Source organism: Ornithorhynchus anatinus, chromosome X3 (assembly GCF_004115215.2).
Source record: "Ornithorhynchus anatinus isolate Pmale09 chromosome X3, mOrnAna1.pri.v4, whole genome shotgun sequence".
In the NCBI taxonomy this organism is placed as follows: Eukaryota; Metazoa; Chordata; class Mammalia; order Monotremata; family Ornithorhynchidae; genus Ornithorhynchus; species Ornithorhynchus anatinus.
The window spans coordinates 27,668,634-27,689,678 of NC_041751.1; the positions used below are offsets into that span (position 1 = coordinate 27,668,634).

Here is a 21,045-nt window from a genome sequence, read left to right on the forward strand (position 1 = left end):
TCTCTACAAAAAGACTTCTTTTCAAAGACTCCGAAGCTTTACGACTATTATCAAGGAGTAAATAAGTTATTTCTCCATATTGAAGGCACAATGCAGTGAAGTGACTGCCACTTGAACAGAAGAGTCATGGAAAGAACAAAGTGTGATGCCTTCACATTCAGCTGTTGTCCCTTTAACAGGTCCCTTCCCAACGGAGCAAAACCCTTTTTCAAAATGACAGGACTCCAAGGCCAGGAATTGCATAGGATTAAGGAAAGGCAAACGACTGACATGGAAGTGCCACATGAAATCCTTCAATTAAAAAAAGAAGTTCACTTCTAGACTGTAAGCTCTTTGTGGGGAGAGAACATGTCTACCAACTCTGTTGTATTGTACTCTCCCAAGCACTTAGTACAGTGCTCTGCACACAGCTAAGGACTCAAATACCACTGGCTGACAGATTCAGTTACTTGAAAATGATTCAAATATTGTCAACTTCTAAAAGCTCAAGGTTTAATCAATCACTGGTAGAACAGAAGAGTTAGAGGTGATTTTTTTGACAGTCACTTAAGTGTTTATGTTTTTGAAACAGTGAAGAGAAAATGAATTATCATTGGGATTTCTTTTACAAATCACAGTAAAGGGAAATAAGGACATAGTGACAGGAAAGGTTCTGAAAAAATTAGGAATTTTGATAAGTCGCCACTACTTAGGACAAACCCTCAAATCCAAGCGGTCATAAGCGGTAACACGTTACACTGAACCAACCCATAAAATTCAATTGTATGATTGTGACAGCATCTGAAATAAGAACAAAACTGGAAAGGAAAGCATAAAACAATCAAAGCTAAAGATGGTACATGTTTATACTGAATTACAAAACTAAAGACTTACAAATATTATGAGGCTTTAAAAAGTCAACTAGGAGAAAGTAATTACCAATATCTGTGGCCCATCTAATCATTTCTATATAAACACACAGAAGTTATCTAATCATTCCATTTCTACATATATACACACACTCATAAGTCAGTTATCTTTGGCCCCTTTCTAGGCTAAGCCATATCAGATACTAACTTATTTTAGATGGATTTCATTTCCATAAAAAATAATCTTATTTTTAGCTTAATAAATCATCTAGATGATTTAGTAGGGAATTTATTAGGGAACAGGGAAAAAATGCAGTTTCCCTATTGCTGTGCCTGTATAAATGTCTTCAGCTATGTCTCCAGCACTAGTTTTCCCTACCTTGGAATGCCAACAATTTTGGCATTCACAGCCTGGCAGATTTTCAAGGAGATATATATACATATAGATATATAATATATCATGCTAGATTGAAATCAATCTTTTTCTGGAAATTAAATGGATAAATTGCACAAGGGTCTTACATTGTCTATTTTGACAAAAGACAAATATAATAAAAATTACTACTGAAATTCTCCCATACTTTTAACTGCTGACTTTCCCTTTAGAAAGTTCCTTTCATAAAGCATTCCAAAGGTAATCAAGATTGAAATGAATTTTTTGCTTAATTAGAAATTTGACACTCTGGATTAGATGCCCCATTACTATGATGTCTACATCAAAACTCTTAGGAAAGTGAGAAAAGACAGGTGCCACAATTACAGTGATTTTAGAAAACGAATCCTAGTTCAAGTCTGTTAATACTGAGTTTAGGAAGCAATAATTAATGGACTTACAAAGCTATTGAGGGTTTTAGGTGGATTTAAAGAAAGAATCTTTACCTTTCCAAAGAGTTCCTTCATTAATTAAATAACACTCAGCCGAACAGTTTTAATTCTTTGAAATAATGATAATCATGGCATTTGCTAAGCGCTTACTATGTGCAAAGCACTGTTCTAAGTGCTGGATGAAAACTCCCTCAAAATTAACGATAAAGCTCATTGTGGTCAGGGAACATATCTACCACCTCTTTTATACTGTATTCTCCCAAGCGCTTAGCTCAGTGCACTGCACAGACAGCCCTCGATAAATATGACTGTTTGAAAAACAAAATGACTGTTGCTATCCTAAAGCTAACATGCCCACCTTCTCCATTTCAAAATGATGATTCTGAATGTCTTAAATCATAAATTCACATTATACATCATTCCTACACCAGCAAAACTCTCAAAACCGAAAGATTTGTTGTCCGTGGACTATTTTGCTAGCTCCCAATGTTTCTAATATAGTACACTACCCCTCAAAATCCCTAAGATTTTATAGGAGAGACACAAAAACAAGGAAATAAAATACATATTAAGTGGGCCACAGAAAAGCATATTTATAGGATTATATCATTAACAGTGGACGTGATGAAAAATACTAGGTGCTTGGGAGAGTACAATATACAACAGAGCATGTGGACACTTTCCCTGACCACAAGGAGCTTAGAGTCTAGAGGGAGAAATAGACATAAAAATAAATTAAGAATCTGGATGCAAATGTTCTGGGGTTGAGGATGGGATGGGGTGCATATTGAGTGCAGTTTAGTGCAGCATTGTCCCATCACGAAACCACAGCTGAATATGGGTTACTTCAGATGGCCCATGAACCTCTTCTAGTTGCTTCTGGAGACTCCAGTTCCCAGTGTTCAGACAATTTAATGGCATCCATAATATGGGTGTGTTTACCTCATTTTCCTGGAATGTAGGAAATGAGAAAGGTGCTTATGCACGTCTAGCATCAGATTGGCATTATTCTGTGCAAGAAGCCAAAACAAAATCAGATAAAGGGACAATCCCTTCCAATTCCTGGAACAGTGGGGAACACGGTCTCAATCCAAAGGGGACGACTCCTCCGTCTTTGAAATCATGACAAGAATGGAAGAGCCCGATGCTGCTTCTGCCATGGTTTGGCTTAGTACAGTGTAATACTGTAATAATTGTGGTATTTGTGCCCGGGCTCTGTGCCCGGCACTAAGCACTGGGGTAGATACAAGGTAATCATGTTGGACAGAGTCCGTGTCCCACACAGAGCTCACAATCTCAATCCCCATTTTATGGATGAGGTAACTGAGGCACAGAGAAGTGAAGTGACTTGCCCAAGGTCTCACAGCTGATAAGGGGAGGAGCTGGGATTAGAACCCAGGTTCTTCTGAATCCCAGGCCACTCTGCTTCTCTTCACGGCTGTCAAGCACATCTTATGACATAATGTTGGTATTTGTTAAGCACTTACTATGTGCCAAGCACTGTTCTAAGCGCTGGGGTAGACACAGGGGAATCAGGTTGTCCCACGTGGGGCTCACAGTCTTAATCTCCATTTTACAGATGAGGTAACTGAGGCACCGAGAAGTTAAGTGACTTGCCCAAAGTCACACAGCTGACATGTGGCCGAGCAGGGATTCGAACCTATGACCTCTGACTCCAAAGCCCGTGCTCTTTCCACTGAGCCACGCTCCTTCTCAATCATTCACCTGTGAGGCCTGAAGGATGTTCATAAGGTGACACTGTTCGGATGTTGGGTGCCTAAAAAAAACTGGGCTCATGAGTACGAGCTGATGTTTAGCACAGGCAATGGGGAGTAGAGTCAGCCACTCTGGTTTCGTAACAAGGCCGAGTTATTAAATGTTTTTTCTCCTCTTCTACCAAGAGTGCCCACGTGTATATTAAGTCTCCCATGAGATTCAGCCTGTCAGATTTTGGAAGCGCTGCGATCAGTCTGCTAAGATCTTTCCAAATATATAATTTTTCTACTTGTTTCAGCCATGGTGGGGTTTTATGTAGCATCCTAATGGGCCGTGAATTGTTTAGGATTTTTTTTTTGGAATGGCATATGTAGCAGCTGCTTAGTTGTCTGTAGAAAGTAAATTCGTATCAAAAGACTGTGATAACATGAAGCAGGTAGGACACTGAGGCCCAGGAGGAAAAGGTAACAAATTTAAGTTCAGAGATTTAAACATGTTAGAGATAGGTGAGAATGCCAGAAATTGGTCACAGGAGCAGTGCTCTATTTCCAAATTCACCTTGTCCTCGTAACTCCAAACTATTTTTTAACAATTCTTAGTCTCAGATTAATTCATTCTAATCACATCCATCTTTTAAATAATGCCTTTTTGATGGCTGTGGAAATACATAATGTATATGTCCAAGCTGGAAATACAAAGACCGTAAAAGGCAAATTTCACGCTAGAACTTTATTTTATAAATCTTTCTTTCTGAATTCTAATGAGACCAAAAAAATCAATTGCAGAATATCAACTGGTTGCAGAGCAGTGTAGATTTCTGCTTCGCAAACCACTGGCCATTAGGATGTTTAGAAATAAATTTATTCTGATGAATTGCTTTGGCTGAAGTGATTATCAATCCTATATTTTAACATCAGGGAATCGTCTCCTGCTTTAATTCTGCCCTCTCCTCCACCTGACAGTAATACTTCTCCATCCTTATCGACTTCCATACCCATTGCCCACAGCAGCTGTTCCAGACATTTACCTCTCTCCTTAAGGTCCCTATCCTCCCTGCCATCTCTTTCCCTTAATGACCTGGCCACATAAATGATAAAATTGAAGCCCTCAGACACGACTTCCCTTAAATCTCCTCTGCTCCTTTCCAACCCCTCCCTCCTTCTGCACCCTCTTTGACTTCTCCCATCTTACCCAGAAGTATCTCAGAGACCTCCCACCTCCTATCAAAATCTACCTGTGCCTCAAACCCCATCCCTTCACACTTTATGAGAACATTTGTCCCTCCACTTCTTCCCTCCCTGACCATCTTCAACTGTTCACTTTCCAGAGGCTTCTTCCACATTGCTTTCAAGCAAGCTCATATCTCCCCTATCCTAAAAAAAACACAAACACACACACTCCTCTCTTGACCCCATGACTCTCCTCGGTTATCAACCCATCTCCCTGCTATCATTCCTCTCCAATCTCCTTGAGTGCCTTGTTTACACCTGCTGTCTCCATTTCCTCTCCTCCAATTCTCTCCTTGACTTCCTCCAATCTGGCTTCTGTCTCCTTCAGTCCATGGAAATTGCCCTAAGGTCACCAATGACACTTTTTTCTTGCCAAATCCAACATCTTCTATTCCATCCTAATCCTCCTTAAACTCTAGCTGCCTTTGACACTGTGAACCACAGGCTTGGGAGTCAAAAGGATATAGGTTCTAATCCCAGCTCTGCCACTTGTTTGCTGTGTGACTTTGGGCAAGTCACTTCTATGTGCCTCAGGTTACCTCATCGGTAAAATAGGGATTAAGACTGTGAGCCCCATGTGGGACAGGGAATGCGACCAACCTGATTACCTTGTATATAATAATAATGGCATTTGTTAAGAGCTTACTATGCACCAGGCACTGTACTAAGCGCTAAACAAATCAAGTTGGACACAGTCTCTATCCCCATTTTACAGGTGAGGTAACTGAGGCACAGAGAAGTGAACTGACTTGCCCAAAGTCACACAGCAGACAGGTGGCAAAGCCAGGAATAGAATCCATGACCTTCAGACTCCCAGAACCATGCTCTATCCACTATACCATTCTGCTTCTCCCCCCAGAGCTTCGAACAGTGGCTGCCACACAAATAAGCACTTAACCAGTACCATAAAAAAATAAATGTCACTGTTGATGATGAGGAAGAGGAGGCTGAACCTCAGGATGATATATTCATTCCTGGACTCCTGCAGCACCATTACCTGGCATGAAGTGGGCCTAGATCGACAAGAGTTGCTTGAGAGGAAAGTAGGGCACTGGTGATCTGTCTCCATCTGGTGTTCACCTCACTGTCATTGTTCAGGTTCACACAGAGTTCCAGGGAATGCTTAGACATTTTCCTGTTACAGTCCCATCCTCTCTTGGTCTAAAATTCGTGTCATCATCAAAGACACTAGCCATGGCATCAAAAATACGGTGAACATAAACTTGGTTTTCTCCCCAGATCATAAATCAATATCAATGAGAAGATTTTCCTTTTAAAAAAAAAAATCAACCACACACACCTTTTTAATTACCCTTCACCTTCCTAATTTAAATTCTATTCTTTCTATGTCATTAAAATTCTCATCAGGCAGATTTAGTCTACTAGAAGTAGGATGTGGGACAGGTCTTTTGTGGAACAATTAAAATTGTTCTTTTCAAGGACAATATAACGGAAGGTGAACACTAATTTAGATAATATGTTTAAGAAGGATAAACGTGGTTCCTAAAATGGTAAAAACAAAACATATACGATAATCTCCTTTGGTGATGCTTGCTCTTATTCATTTCGCTTTTAAAATAGGTTGTTATAGGGATGGTCACTTGCATAAAAAACTAAAGATAATAACTGTCAGAAATGGCTTTAACACTAAGGAGAATATTTGAGAGGAAGCTTGTCAAGATGTCAAATGAATATTTAATATCTGATCAAATATAGTCTGCAGAGGTAACATAACATATAAAATACCCAGCAACATTATCAGAGTATGCTTGCTATCATTAAATTTGTTTAAATATTAAATAGCTGCATGAAAGCCTGAATCACAAGTCCAAATACTGCACTGAGTTAAAGTCAAGAAAAATCAAATGATTATTTTTATAGGGTTTGAAATGGTGCAGGTCTATTTTCCTCAAAGCGAATTTTACTTATGTAACTAGATCACTAAGCTTTATTCAGCTGTAGTAAAAAAAAAAAAAATCTACAGCTGGAGAAGGCAAAAATATATTTAAAAAATGCTTTTCGGCTCTTGGGTCCAAAACTTTAGCTTGGGACAAAGGAAGAAAGAGCTCCACCTTCTTCCTCCCTCTTGCTGTCATTTCCTCAGAGCTGGCTCTGAAGCAGTAGGGGGCAAAAAAAGACTTACCCTATTTTTCCCTTCTCCCCAATCCACCCCCCTGGGGCCCGTCCTCACCTTCCAGACCTGCAGCAGTGAAAGTTTGTGGGGTTTTTTTGGTCCTCTTCCTCTCTCACCAGTGAGATTTAATTGAACAATATTATGCAATAAACCAGTGATCTCCAGATTAAGAGTGCATCACTTTCCCTTGCATCCTCATAAGATTAAAATTGCGCTACATCACCCTCCATAATTATTAGGAGAGTTTCCTGGATGGCTACTTATGTAGACAGCATGTTTCCTAGGATCGTGAACTAGTGTTTCAGTTACAGACCTAATACCTAAACTTTTCCAGGTCTATTTCTCATTTTCATGCAGTTGTGATGGTAGGATGCTCATGAATTATAAGAGGGGGCTTGTTTATTATCTCAGGTCTACTCCAAGGAACACTGTTACCAAGTCCAACATTTTACACTGAAGCACTGCATTTCTCACCAGATGGAGTTTGGGAAATTATTATAATTATAATTATTATTATTGTTATATTTTGTCATCTTACCCTACTCAATAGGAATCCTTCCCAGGAAAAAATGGGCTATACATGGAAGTATTTGGTAAGAGTTTCACTCCTCTTGCCACAAAGCCTTTAATATACAGGTTGTCAACCTGCCAATGTGCTTTGAGTATGCAGAGAGATAGCCTATGGATTCTCTTTCAGCTACAAATTTCAAATCCTCCAAAAATCTTAGTCTTCTCCTAAGTGTGTCTTTGCTTTTTCTGGGGCTGTTTCATAATGCAGCAGAGATTGTTACCCTTCACATACTTTGTTTAGGGTTAGCAATTTAATATTTCTGCTGTTTTCTATTTTTGCTGAACTCAACTCACTGATTTAATACATCTGTTTTAACAGTACTATGATTATTTGGCAACTACTGAAATTGGAGAACTTCTTTTCAAATTTCTAGGTTTCTACAATTGCTAGTCTTGTTTGGACAAGATATTCAATAATATTCTTTTTTATATTGTTTTCTCAAGAGCAGACCACGGTCATTCTTTCACTTTTATATATTCATTGAATTTTTCAAAACTGCAATATTACAAAACCTACACAAATGAAAAAATAAAACCAAATCATAAATTTAGAATGTTCCTAGGGAAAACATGACTAAACAAAAATGTTCTTTGAATATATTGTGCTCTGCTTAGTGGAAAGCGTATTCACTCATTCATTCAATCGCATTTATCGATTGCTTACTGTGTGCAGAGCACTGTACTAAGTGCTTGGAAAGTACAATTCGGCAACAGATAGAGACAATCCCTACCCAACAACGGGTTTGCGGTCTACAAGGGGGAGACAGATGATAAAACAAAACAAGTAGACAGGCAAGCATGGGCTTGGGTTTCAGAGGACTTGGGTTCAAATGTTCTTGATAAATGGAACACTGAAGAGATGACCCAGAATTTCACAGATCCACTCTCACCACCAACTTCAAGAACAAACAATGGTGGCACTTCACTCCTCTCTTTTTCTGGCAAAATCCTAGCTGGAGTCTTTCTGGAACAACCAATGATTCCACACTTCTGGATTCACCATGCGGTTTTAGACCACGATGTGGAGTACCACAAAATTAATCCAAAACTATTCACAGAGATCCTCGCGGCTGCATGACTTTTGCCACAGTGATGGAGGGTAGAACCAGAGGCATCAGGCTTTAGATCTCGCCAAAGATTTATGGGCATTCCTAGCATCTACCCTGCCATTTAGCAGCAAGACCTAGATCATCGGCAGATGCCACATCCAACACCTTAAGCAGTTCTGATTTCCATGACCCGAGTTCCCTCAACATCAACTTGCAAGGAAGGTTTTTCAAATGGCTGCTGCTTGGTGAGCTGAAGGGAGAGGACTATAAGAAGTATTGAAGCAAAAGTATCTTGACTCAGTGGGAAAAGTCAGGGCCTAGCAGTCAGAGGGCTTGCTGTGTGACATTGGGCAAGTCAATGAAAAGATCTGGGCCTCAGTTTCCTTATCTGTAAAATGGGGATTCGATACCTGTTCTCCCTCCTACTTAGAAGGGAACCCCATGTGGAACAGGGCCTGTGTCCAACCTGATTCACTTGTATCTCTACCCCAGTGCTTGATTCATAGAAAAGGTTTAATAAATACCATAAAAAAAATCAACAAAAAACCTGGAGCAAAGTCAAAGCTGTGGACATTTGGGAAACTAGGACAACCAACATATGATCAAACACTGGGTTAAAATTAGCCATGTCGCGACTGTCTCACAGCAGAGACTTCAGAAAGAACCTGATGACGGGCAAAATCAAAAGTAGAGTTAAGCCTTTTGGCAGCAAATGTAACTCGAACGGCAAAGAGCAATGTGGGCCAATCAATCATATCTATCCAGCGATTACTATGTACAGAGCACCGTACTAAGCACTTGGGAGAGTACAATACAACAGAATTAGCAGACATGTTCCTGTGCCCATAATGAGCTTACAGTCTAGTGGGGGAGGCAGACATCAATAGGCAAATGATGAAGGGACTGTAAGGGATAGTGTTTCTGACAGTCACACACTATCAGTACCATCTTTCAAACTCCTAGGCAGCTGCATTTATGTTAGATAGAATATTTTCCCAGAAACCTGATTTGCTTTTAATAATGCACACCTGAATGAGCCTGCAAACTGTTAGTATTTGTATGGGTTGGAAATTAGGGTATCAGAATCTTTCAGAGTTCATTTCAGACCTTCTATTTAATTGACCTGCCATGCTGCAGAATGTTGCTCTACTGAAATTAAATGGAGTAGAGAAGAATTTAAGAACTGGGTTGGAGTTCATGCATTTCTATACATTATTCTTTAGAAGGCAAATTATTCTGTTTATTTGTTGATCTTAAAAGTGCTGATATAATTTTAATGTATACTCAACTTTGCCACTCATTTTACAGTTGCCTGAAGATAATCACTTCTTCGCTTTCGTACAAATGTGAAAAATACACGTTTCTCCCCCACCCCCACCATCATCATACATCTCAATTGCAAATTACTTTACAAGGCTGAATCAATAAGATTATCCCAAATGACTCTAGAAATCTGATCAATAGGTACTTTTTCAGTAATTCTGAGGTCAAGCAGAATTTTCAGTTAAGTATTGTGAAGCTAATTTTTCTGGCAGATCTACAGTTTGGACCCAATATTGGCCAAATCTAAACAATATTGCAAGTGGCCTAGCAAAGTTAACTATTGCTGGTTTTCAGAAAGGAATTTTGACATGACTTAAATCTCCCCTGTGAATGTTCCAATGCCTTGCGGCTTGAGTTGGAGAATAAGAAAAAACAAGACTGATTTTCTTAAAGTAAGATGGGAGCAAATTTTATGCAAAAAGGACTACCTAAGGGATAGGGAAGAAAATTACCCAATAACCTTTTTTGGCTTTTAGACATACACCTGGAGAAAAATATTTCCAATTGAGATGCATTTTTGAAAATAATTTTATAATGCTTGCTTATGATCACTGTTGAGGCAATGTGTCACATGTATTCTAAAAATTTTGCTGTATGTCTGAAAGTGTTTTTAGTACATGGATGTCTCACCTGTATTCCTACTTGAAAAGTTATGTGAGAACTAGAAAAGCTTTGATTACATTTATGAAGATATACCTTAACAGTGTATTTGTGAAATTTTCATTAAAATGTTTAAATACCGGAAAAATTTAATTCATTTTAAACTGGAGATGAGAAAAATGAATGGAAGTAATTGGATTCCAAATCACTGACGTTTTGTTAGAGAACAAGACCAAGTCTGTGGGGAATAGCAGTTGTTTCAGATTTTGTGCTCTAGTTGGAATAAATTGATATTGGATTTAATAGTTTTACTTCACCAGGCTTTTTGGCTGTCATACACCCAGATCTGTGTTTGATTAAATATTTATAGCCTGCCTACGTGCTTTTATTAATCTAGATTTCGTTTGCAGTTTAATACAACTTCAAAATTGGAATGGAATGATATCAACACAGAAGAATAAATGCAGACCTTAAAGGGGGTCACTATAAAACAAAATTGAAATCATTCTTCTAAATTACATTTTTTGGGGGGAAATAACTTTAATATACTTATTAAAAATCATTTAAGATCATCTTTGTTTTACACATTACCTAAAACTACTGACCCTACTAAGAGTGAGATTTTATTCTAGTGTACCAGAATGGCTGACAAAATCAATGTGTAATCAACAATCTCTTTCTCATTTTAGGGGCTGGTGTGGAAATACTAAGTCAGCCAGTCAGTCAATCTCATTTATTGAGCACCTACTGTGTGCAGAGTACTGTACTAAGCACTTGGGAGAGTGCAGTACAACACAAAGACACATTCCCAGCCCACACGAGCTTACAGTCTAGAGGGACCATAAGTCAAAGAGCAATTTTCAAACAAAAAACTGGAAGAAAGCCAGTGAGGAGGGCAAAGTAAGACCTATTTAAACACATGCCCCAGGAGGAAGTGGCTACAGAGGATGGTAAAAGGGAGGGGTTAAAAGGGCTGGACAAAGAAGGAAACTGGTACATGTGGAAACTGGCTACAGATCCAAGCCAAACATATGCAAATGCTTCTGTATTAACATTAGAGACTAAATGTGTGAATTGGAATGCTTTACAACTAGTAAGAACTTTGATATAATTAGCATTTCTGAGATTCAAAGGAATTGGTTAAAAAAAAATCCAACTGGAAACAATACTGTCAGGCTAAAAACTACAGCTACGGAGGATGGGCAAATAGGTAGGGGTGTGGGAGTAGTTATAATACTTATTGAGCACCCACTGGGATATAATGCACTATACTAAACAATGGGGAAATATAAAACAGTAAAGTGATACATTCCCTGCCATAGAGGGGAAGGCAGAAAGGAAGAGGGGAGAAAGTATTTAAAGAGCAATCAAAATAAATGCAAATAGAATGAATGTATATGCATAAGTACTGAAGATTGGGCATAAGTACATACATAAATACTAGAGATAGATGATGGGTTTATATGCCTTGGGATGCTGGGAATTACATCGGGGAAGGTATGTCAGAGGAGGTGGGTTTTGAACGTGGGGTGAGCTGTGGTCTGTCAAATTAGGGGAGGGAGGAAGCACCAGGCTAGGGGAACAGTGTGAGTCATGGGACCGAAATGGGAGAGTCAGGAGAGCGAGATATGGTCAGAAGGTTCTCTCAGAAGAAATTAAGTCAGTGGGTTGGGGACAAGCAGGTGAAGAGCACAATATATGAAGGACAACAGAACAGTGATAAAATAATGAGCTTACAATCTAGGAGGCGTAATATGGAATTTCTGGAGATAAATTAATTCTAAAACATTTTCTAGTAGGACTGTTTAACAGACCACCTGCACAAGAGCAGGAAGTGTTACAAGAGACTAGGAAATCTGAATAACTAAGGTAGGTAGTTATAGTAGGAAATTTCCATCATCCTCCCATTAAGTAGCCCTAATCACATAAAAAGGGAAAACAAGGTTGTTAGATCTGATATATGACCGTTTTCTGGAACAATAAGTCCCAAGACCCAAAAGAAATATACCGGCTCTGACCGTGAGCATCTATGGAATCTACTCCTGGAAGAACTGGCACCTTATACTTTAATAGCGATTTCAGGACAGTGAAATCTAGGGTAAGGAAAGACAAAGCTGCACATCAACCCCGAGGATAACCTGAGTAAGCAAACATGCTGACAGAAGCATAATTAAATGTGAGTGCATGTGCGCGCACATGCACAGACACACAATATGCTTGGAAGCTGCTTAAAAACACCACATTAGAATCCTGGGTAAAATGTGTACCTCTGGAAAAAAAAAAACGGGTAATAAACCAAAGCCTCCACAGATAATCATCAAAAAGGAGCAGTGAAAGCATGAGGAAAATAAGTCCAAAAATGGAAAGTTTACTCAAGTGGGAACAGGAAAAGCTAGCTTTAAAAAAGCGGGAGGGAGGGGGAGGGAGCACACGAGAGGGAGGGTGAGAAAGAGGAAGCACTTTAAAAGGAGGAATGCTACAGTGATTAATGACAGTCTTTAAATATATCAAAAGTAGGAAGCCAGCTAAAGAATTAACCGAGTCATTTGGCGATCCATGGTGTGAAGGATGGGTACTCAAACATTTAATAAGCAAGAGGAATCAAAGAACTCTTTAACAAATTGCTCTTCAAAGACAAGTTAAGAGGTGCTGGATTAAGGTGTGCTCAAGAACAACACACAAGATGCTTTACTAACCTAGATGTAACTAGACCACTAGTCTTTGGGACTGATTACCCTTCCGTCAAAGGGTCTGCAAGACCTTGGAGGGGAAGCCATGGCACTCTGGCAAGAGTTTATAACCAGAGATTACTTACCTGTAACCTTTGCTCTCTGAAATAATGTGGTCTAGTCAGCTCATCAATTGGGTATCCCTTCCAGATTGCCTGAGGAATCGGAGCTACTGTTAAAGAGCTTCAGGGCTGACCTTCTGGGACCTTCTCAGGAGGCTCCATACCCCGTTTTCTCTCACCCCAGGGTTCTCCAAGCCGGGCAGCCCTCCCTCTCCAATTTCTGCACGGAGTGGACCAGGACACAGAACTGAGAAGGAATATTATACATAGTATTGACATTCGCCCCAAAATTGTCCCTTAAGGGGGGTGGGGAGGAGGTGAGAAGGGTGTGATGAGCTGCCAAGAACAGGCACCTTCCGAGAACAAAGGTTACAGGAAGTAACCTGTTTCTCTCAAGGGGGTGACCATGAGGCTCATCAGCTCATCCATGAAGTAGACTATGAGATCTATGGGTGGGGGTGATGGAGGCTGTTACCAGAACAGATTTGAGAGGAGTGAGTGCACAGAAGAGATTTCCGATGGGTTCAGAGAGTAGTGTTGGAGGAGGTCTATGTATGGTGTAAACCAGACTGTTGCCTTGCATACTCCACTGATACTTGTGTTATGAAAATTGGCTGCTGTGGCATGCCAGATTTCCTATAGCAGAATCTGATGCGATCTATACGCCACTAGACAGGGTCCGCTTGAAGACAAGTTGACCCATGTGGTTGAGCAGCACGAGACATGACGAGTTGCTTCAGAAGTCGGATGTGGTTTGTCCTGTCCAGGTAGCAGCTTGGGGACCTTCAGGTACCAAAGTTGTGCAGAACCGCCTCTTTGTAGTCTCCGGGTTGTCATGAGTTTGGGGAATACGACTGATGATGATACTTTGTTGATTTATTTGGTTGTCACCTCGGAGAAAGCCAGGATGTGGGCAAAGGATGAGCCTGTCTTTTCAAATTTGTATTGAAGGAGAATCAGAAACCAAAGGTTGCGGTTTGTGGAGTCATCTCACTGAACGCACCACTCTCAATCAGGAACAGCCTCTTCCAGGGGACAAATCTGAGGGAGCAGGACTGTGGTGGCTCCAAAGAGTCTCTCATTAGTTGGAGGAATGATGTCCATTTCCCGTGGGGTGGCAGGGGGCTGACTGTGGATAGGTCTTCGCCGGGTACCTGGAGCCAAGACATCTGGAGCCCACCGAGAGTATCTCCATCCCTCGGTCGAGGACGGAGATGCAGGCTGGGTGAAATTTGATAGATGATGCCCTGCGTCCAGATGGTGATAGGATTAAGAATTGCTCGGGCACTAGTAGGATGGGACATGAGAAAGGGGTCATGGTGGCAAGGTGTGGACCGTGTTGTAAAATGGTGCTACTGTTTATTCTCTTAGCAATTTGAGATGTTCTCTTCAAACTGAGGCCACAGCCTCTAAGCCCAACCATCCAGTGTTTGCTGTGCTTTCAAGAGAGAGATTCCAAAGGACAGTATCATGGGCTTCCGGTGTTGAATTTGGCACTGGTCCCAAGAAAGATTTTGAAAATTGAGACTTGTGGATCCATCCACCGCCAAGTTTACGATGGACGGGAAACATGCGTACTCATGGCAAAAGAGAAGAAGGTGCTTTGAGTGGATAGGGAATATTCCTGGATACATAGTCAGTCCCCCAGTGGTGTGAGAAGGGAAGATCTTCTGTACGGAGGCCACCTGGAAACTTTCTTCACATTAAGATTTATCACCCTTAGGTTCATGATGGATCTTTTAGATTCCAATCAATTTGGGCAAGAGCTGGTAGAAGACTTTGTCCCTTTCATGACTAGGTAAAAGTTGGAATGCACTTTCTTTAGCAGGGCCTTTGTTTCCCTTAGAGTTGTACTAGTCACCCTTTTTGGTGGCTCTTTAGGGCTCTGTATAGGGGTTTCTTCTTTAGCTGAATATCACGTGTTTCATATTGGATCGCCAAGCGCTCGTTCGCTCAATTGTATATATTTTCATTACCTTATTTATTTTGTTAATGAGATGTACATCACCTTGATTCTATTTATTGCTACTGTTTTAATGAGATGTTCATCCCCTTGATTCTATTTATTGCTATTGTTTTTGTCTGTCTCCCCCGATTAGACTGTAAGCCCTTCAATGGGCAGGGACTGTCTCTGTTGCCGATTTGTACATTCCAAGTGCTTAGTACAGTGCTCTGCACATAGTAAGCGCTCAATAAATACTATTGAATGAATGATCATGTTCTTTTCATGTGGTTGGCCAGTAGAGCCAGATCTCCCACCTCCAATCTAGCACACACGACTTTCGGGCCCCTGGACCCTCCATGTCCAGTCTGCCTGCAATTTTTGGGGAGGGAGGGGGGTACATTTTTGAGCAGGTTGCTTTTTGCATCCTTTACTTCTATATTACTTGCTCCCAGGCATCTTGAATACTGCTTAGCCCATGAAAGGTGCTCAATCAAAGCTGTTGCTACTGCTGATGATGACTGAGTCAGCTGGACAGCCGAGAGGGCGGCATTCTATCTCCACAAGTGGTGACAAAATGCTTGGGAGGAACACTGAGATGGTTGACATCCTCCTTGACTCCCGCCTTCCTCTACCTTATGTGGAATATTCTGCTAGCCTAAGAACCATTTTGGGGGTCAGTTGCCCTCTCAATTGAAGGTGAAAAGGCCACCACCTAGCTCTTGGATTCACTGGTTGACAGCGAGGATTCCAGTGAATTAGGATCTCTGTCCTGTACATCTTACAGTGCAAGGAACGGGAGGATGTGGGGTTCCTCTGAGTTTTGGTGTGACCCTAGTCCTCTTCGGAGTGTGGTGGGAGGACTGACTAGGGAGCAGTGGGTGTCAGGAGCCTGCTGCATAGCCACTGAAGATGTTAATCCCTTGAAGGAATCTTGGAGTGATTAAGTCCCGTCTTGCAGAGAGGGGCTTGCTGGGGCCTCTCCACTAGAATGAGGGCAGTGAGGGCTGTGGGAAAGGCTGGGGGCCTGGAGAGGGATTGGTTGGTGCAGGACAGATGGCCTCCTGTGGGGTTCCCAAGGGCAGGAGGGATGTGACGGACTCCACCAGAGCAGTGGGGTCCGGGCAGTATCTGTGCTGTTCCTCCTGGGCCTTGGAAAGTCTTAGCATGCACACCAAGAGTTTATGGGCTGTAGGCTTGAGGGTGAAAACCATGGTACCTAGAATCAAGAGGCTGCAAACTATTGAGACAGCAAAAGCCCCTTGAATGTTCCAGTAGGCTCCCAGCTGACAGGGGAGGGGAAGCATCAGAACAGAGGTTTTCTCCTAAAATGCTCCCAACCTGAATTCTTCATTGGTTGGAGTTGAGGGGGAGGTGGAGATGTCTTTCCCCGTGAAGATCCTCCTCTCAAGGACTCTCATCCCCAGGATCCTTCCTCTAGGTCCCCGAGAAGAGGAGTGCCCCCTCCATTTCCAAAATCTCCCCTTACCAGACCTGCTTTGGTGTAAAGGAGCAGTGTGAGGAACATGTCTGCAGTTCCTGCTGTTCCAGAGGAAATGGAAAGTCTCTGTCCCTATAATGACATGGGCCTGTGTCCTCCTAGTGGGAACTTGGGGGAGGGGGTGAGAGGGCGGGGGAACAGGACCGAGAAGAGACGGTGTGCTTAAAGAGGGATGTGCACACCCTCTGTTCCCTCATCCCCCCGCCATCCCAAGTCACCATGAGGGATGATATCCAAAATGGCTTCTGCTTCCTATGTGTTTAGCAATCCAAAATGGCCACCACCAGCCTCGCTGGGAGGCTCTGCCTGGAGTTGATAGCTAGAAGAGGTTGTTCCTGTTTCCCTATCCAGGTGGCGGGTGGCAAGGTCTGTCCAGATGCTTGCAGTGAGGGGAGGGAGAGGTGGGAGAGCTGTAGGATAGGAGCCAGGGAAGGGGACTCCCCCTGAGGGAAGAGGAGGGGAGTCTGGGAGCCTTCCCACAACCCAGAACCAGGCAGGAGGACATGGGCAGGGGGTAAAGGAGAGGAGCTAGGCTTCAGCCTCCCCAAGTTTAGAGGGGAAGGGCACACCAGTAAGCAATCTTGCTGTTGCTCCAGGGAGGAGAAGAGAGCTGGTGTAATGCTGTGCCTCATCTTTCTTCAGTCTCTCTGCTGCAGAGGAGGTCTGGGCTGGGCTATAGGCCTTTGGCAGAAAGGGTCAGCCCAGAGGCAGGAAAGGAAGGAGAAAAGCTGGCTCACTAAAAGGGGCGGGGAGAGGGAGGGGTCAGAAACCCATTTTTCTCAGGTGGAGGAGGGGGCAATTACGTCCCCCTTCTCTGCCCTGGGTCAAAGGACGGACTTACCTTGAAGGAGAAGCTTCCTCTGAAGTTCACTGAAGGAGCTTCAGTTCGCAGCATTCTTTCCTCTCGCGGAGAAAGGAAATCTGGAGAGGGAGGGCTGCCCTGCTCCAAGACCGTTGTGGGGGGGGAGGAGGGAGGGGTCTGGACCCTCCTAGGCATGTCCCAGGTCTCCTGGCAGGCCAGCCCTGAAGTTTTTTACGGCGGCTCCAATTCATCAGGCAACCTGGAAGGGATAACTAGTTCATGAGTTGACAAGACCCACGCCTAACGTTGGAGAGAACCTACGGCTAAACATGGCCACTCGATTGGAGGATTGCTCATAGAACTCACGTATAACAAGTTGTCAGAAGTGACACTGAGGATTAGAGATCTGTGAGGCTCACTTCTATACCTGGAAACTGACAGAAACTCTAATTAAATGTAGGATCAGTGAGCAAAACGGCAAAACAACCTTCCGAAGCTTCAATAAATTACACCACAGACAAATGAGAAAGACACACTTCTATACATAACTGATCCCTCTTGTTGCTCTTGAGCTTGCTATATTCATGCTCCAATAGTGTACTCCCTCATCCCAGTGGTGTAGAATTTGGTCAACAACTCCGTGCTCCTGTCACACCCTTCTTGATTTTGTAAACCATCCTACCTCCTCTCAACCTTCATTTTCTCCCCGCACTGAAGAGTCCTCATCTTTTCACTTTCAGTACCGAAGCTATCACTGCCACCTCATCATTTTCTTTGGCCTTCTTGATCATTTTTTCCAGAAAAATATCAGTACGTTAAAGAAAGGTTTCAGGTCATGGTGGGTGATTAGAGGGGAGAGGTAAGGATGATAAAAGAAGGTACACTTAAAAGCATGAGGAAGGATGTGAGAAGCAGCGTGGCCTAGTGGATAGAGCACGGGTCTGGGAATCGGGAGGACCTGGGTTCTAATCCCGGCTTCGCCACATGTCTGCTGTGTGACTTGAAGAAGTCACTTAACTTCTCTTTGCCTTATAGTTACCTCACCTGTAAAATAGGGATTAAGACTGTGAGCCCTCTGTTGAGCAAGGGGCTGCGTCCATCCTGACTGGCTTGCATCTACCGCAGTACTTTATATAGTGTCTGACGCACAGGAAGCGCTTAACAAATAACAAATGGTCCATTAAAAAAAAAGATGTAATGGAGGGCTCATATTTCTCTACTTCCAGCACTAGTCCCAAAGGTTGCTTACAGTTCTGTGCAGGGGAGATCAATCTGACCCAGAATGCCTTTTTTAAATATCTATTTATCTATTAAATCCTTACCGTACTTATCCTAATTCCTAGGATCTGAGACTAAGTAAAGATAACGCATTTCCTAATTCATATAAGTTGTTCAAATATGTGACTCACTGCTTACAGAAATAAGGTGGTTGGGGGGTGAATTAACCGGGGGAATCAGAGTGTAAAATCAGGACCATGTTCAAGAGCTGTACAAAAGTGGATGTGAGGGGGGAAAACAAGGTGCCCTTAGTCCTCAAGTCACAACACAGAAGTTGATAGGGAGGCCGGCCGTCTCAAATGAAACCTTCAATCTCAACTAAGCTTGGTTTGTTGTAATGACCATTCCATCAAAAGACTTACTTAATATTGCATGAATGAACAGTTTGGACCAGATGAGTACAGAAAGCAAAGAATAAATAAAAAGTTAAAAAATAGAGATCAACATACCTTAACGACAGGATTCAGCAGAACTACACCTGATTTCTTAGTAATGACTTGCTTTGTTGTGTAATGATGGTCTATAAGTTGAGGAATATTTGAAAATCCAGTTCCTTCAAATCGATATTGATTCTGTAGAAGGAAACATTTAATTCAATTTGAGAAGAGAAAACTCCAAAGATAAAATGCACAACAGGATTACTAATTAATGGAAAAAAAGACAATGACTCAAAATCTTTTCACCATGTTAAGTACTGTACACCGACAAGGCAACTAAAAGTAATAAAATTTAGAAAGAGCTATGCATTGCCAAAAAATTAACGTTATTCTCACCTACATACCCACATGTGCACACATACCACTTGATGGGGAAAAAAAATGTTTCGGGAAAAGATTACTCATTTTCAAAGAAGAGAATAACTAACAATAGGAAGCAGAACAGATTGCCCCACTCAATGATTTCATGTTTCAAAACTTGGAATACAGAATCTACCCTCATTTTGTTTTCAGTTTGTCAGCCCATTTTCTACGAGTACTGAGAATTACTACTAGTGAAAAAAGAAATGCAAACACGAAATTACTCCATAATTTTCATCTTGGACTAAACAATGTAATGAACATGTAGCAGATATTTTTATGCAAATGAAATCGCTAAACTATCATGGGTTTACTCATAAGGGAATTATTCTGATCATATTTATACACGTGTCAGAAGGGTTCCGATTAAGAACAGCTTTCCCATAAAGCTGCAAACCTGTTAGTAAACTGTGACATGACCTAATAAACAATTTCACATCTGAAGACAAATGCTCTGAACTTATAAAATATATCATAGTGTAGTGCATTAAAATCCTCACAAGGTATTTTCATAGAATTGTGTTCTAATTCATTGCTTCGCTCAGGGGACATGGATTAACAGAATACCTATCTTCCCAGAAACTTTGTCAAGGGAATTGAAATGAGTTTACACAGAACAACAAGAAAATGTGATAAACCCAAATCATATTATTCCAAGACACACCCCAATTCGTATGGTAACGAGGAAAAGTCTGGGGTTTCATAAACTAACTACTCATCCTATATGTGAAATTACTTTAAACTTAAGTAAAACTGGCTAAGAAAGACCAAAGTGAGAATTAGATCACAGGGTCAGTAAGCGATATTTATAAAAAGCACATAATGTGGCAGTAGTGCACAGAAATAATAATGATAATATTCATCAAGTGCTATGTGCCAAGCACTGTATTGAATGCTGGGATAGATGCAAGATAATCAGGTTGGACACAGTCCCTGTCTCACAAGGGGCTCAGAGTCTAAGTAAGATGGATTATGATTTAATGCCCGTTTTACAGATGAGGAAACCGAGGCACAGAAGTTAAGTGACTTGCCCAAGGTCACACAGCAGGCAAGCAGGAGAACCAGCATTTGGACCCAGATTCTCTGACCACCGCCCCTAGACCCGTGTTCTTTCCACTAGGTCATGCTTCTCCTCAAGAAACATAAAATAGCAAGAAGCATCTACCAGAGGCATAGCAAGCCAATTCCTATGAATGGTCGACTAATGGGGCAAATTCAAATGATGAATATATTTGACAGAGCTGTAACTTTCCAATAAGTGTTTTTGTTTAAAAAAAAAAAAAACAGCAGCAAAAAAAAAAGAAGCCCATTAACTCAATGGCTATTATCTAATAAAGGGAAAGTTAAATGGATAGTTGCAACTATTAATTCTTAACAGATGCAATGTTAGTGAATGTGACGGTAGTCAAAGATCCCGTCTCTGCCACTTGTCAGCTGTGTGACTGTGGGCAAGTCACTTAACTTCTCTGTGCCTCAGTTACCTCATCTGTAAAATGGGGATTAACTGTGAGCCTCTCGTGGGACAACCTGATTACCCTGTATCTCCCCCAGCGCTTAGAACAGTGCTCTGCACATAGTAAGCGCTTAAGAAATACCAACATTATTATTAAGGTGAAAAAGAAGGAGAAAACAAACCCACC

The 21,045-nt window shown here is 41.6% G+C and overlaps 1 protein-coding gene across 5 annotated transcripts in view; it reads right to left on the reverse strand.

Annotated features, from left to right (window-relative positions):
- The window catches only part of FER (FER tyrosine kinase), a 290,188-nt gene that overhangs the window by 131,252 nt on the left and 137,891 nt on the right, over positions 1-21,045 (reverse strand). For 4 of the 5 annotated variants that reach the window (XM_029053950.2, XM_007672816.3, XM_029053952.2 and 1 more), the window contains one exon: positions 19,058-19,180. In XM_029053950.2, coding sequence (XP_028909783.1) covers positions 19,058-19,180 — 123 coding nt within the window. Of the gene's footprint in view, positions 1-17,514; positions 17,590-19,057; positions 19,181-21,045 lie in introns of those variants that run through there. The other variant, XM_016228513.3, reaches the window with a different exon arrangement.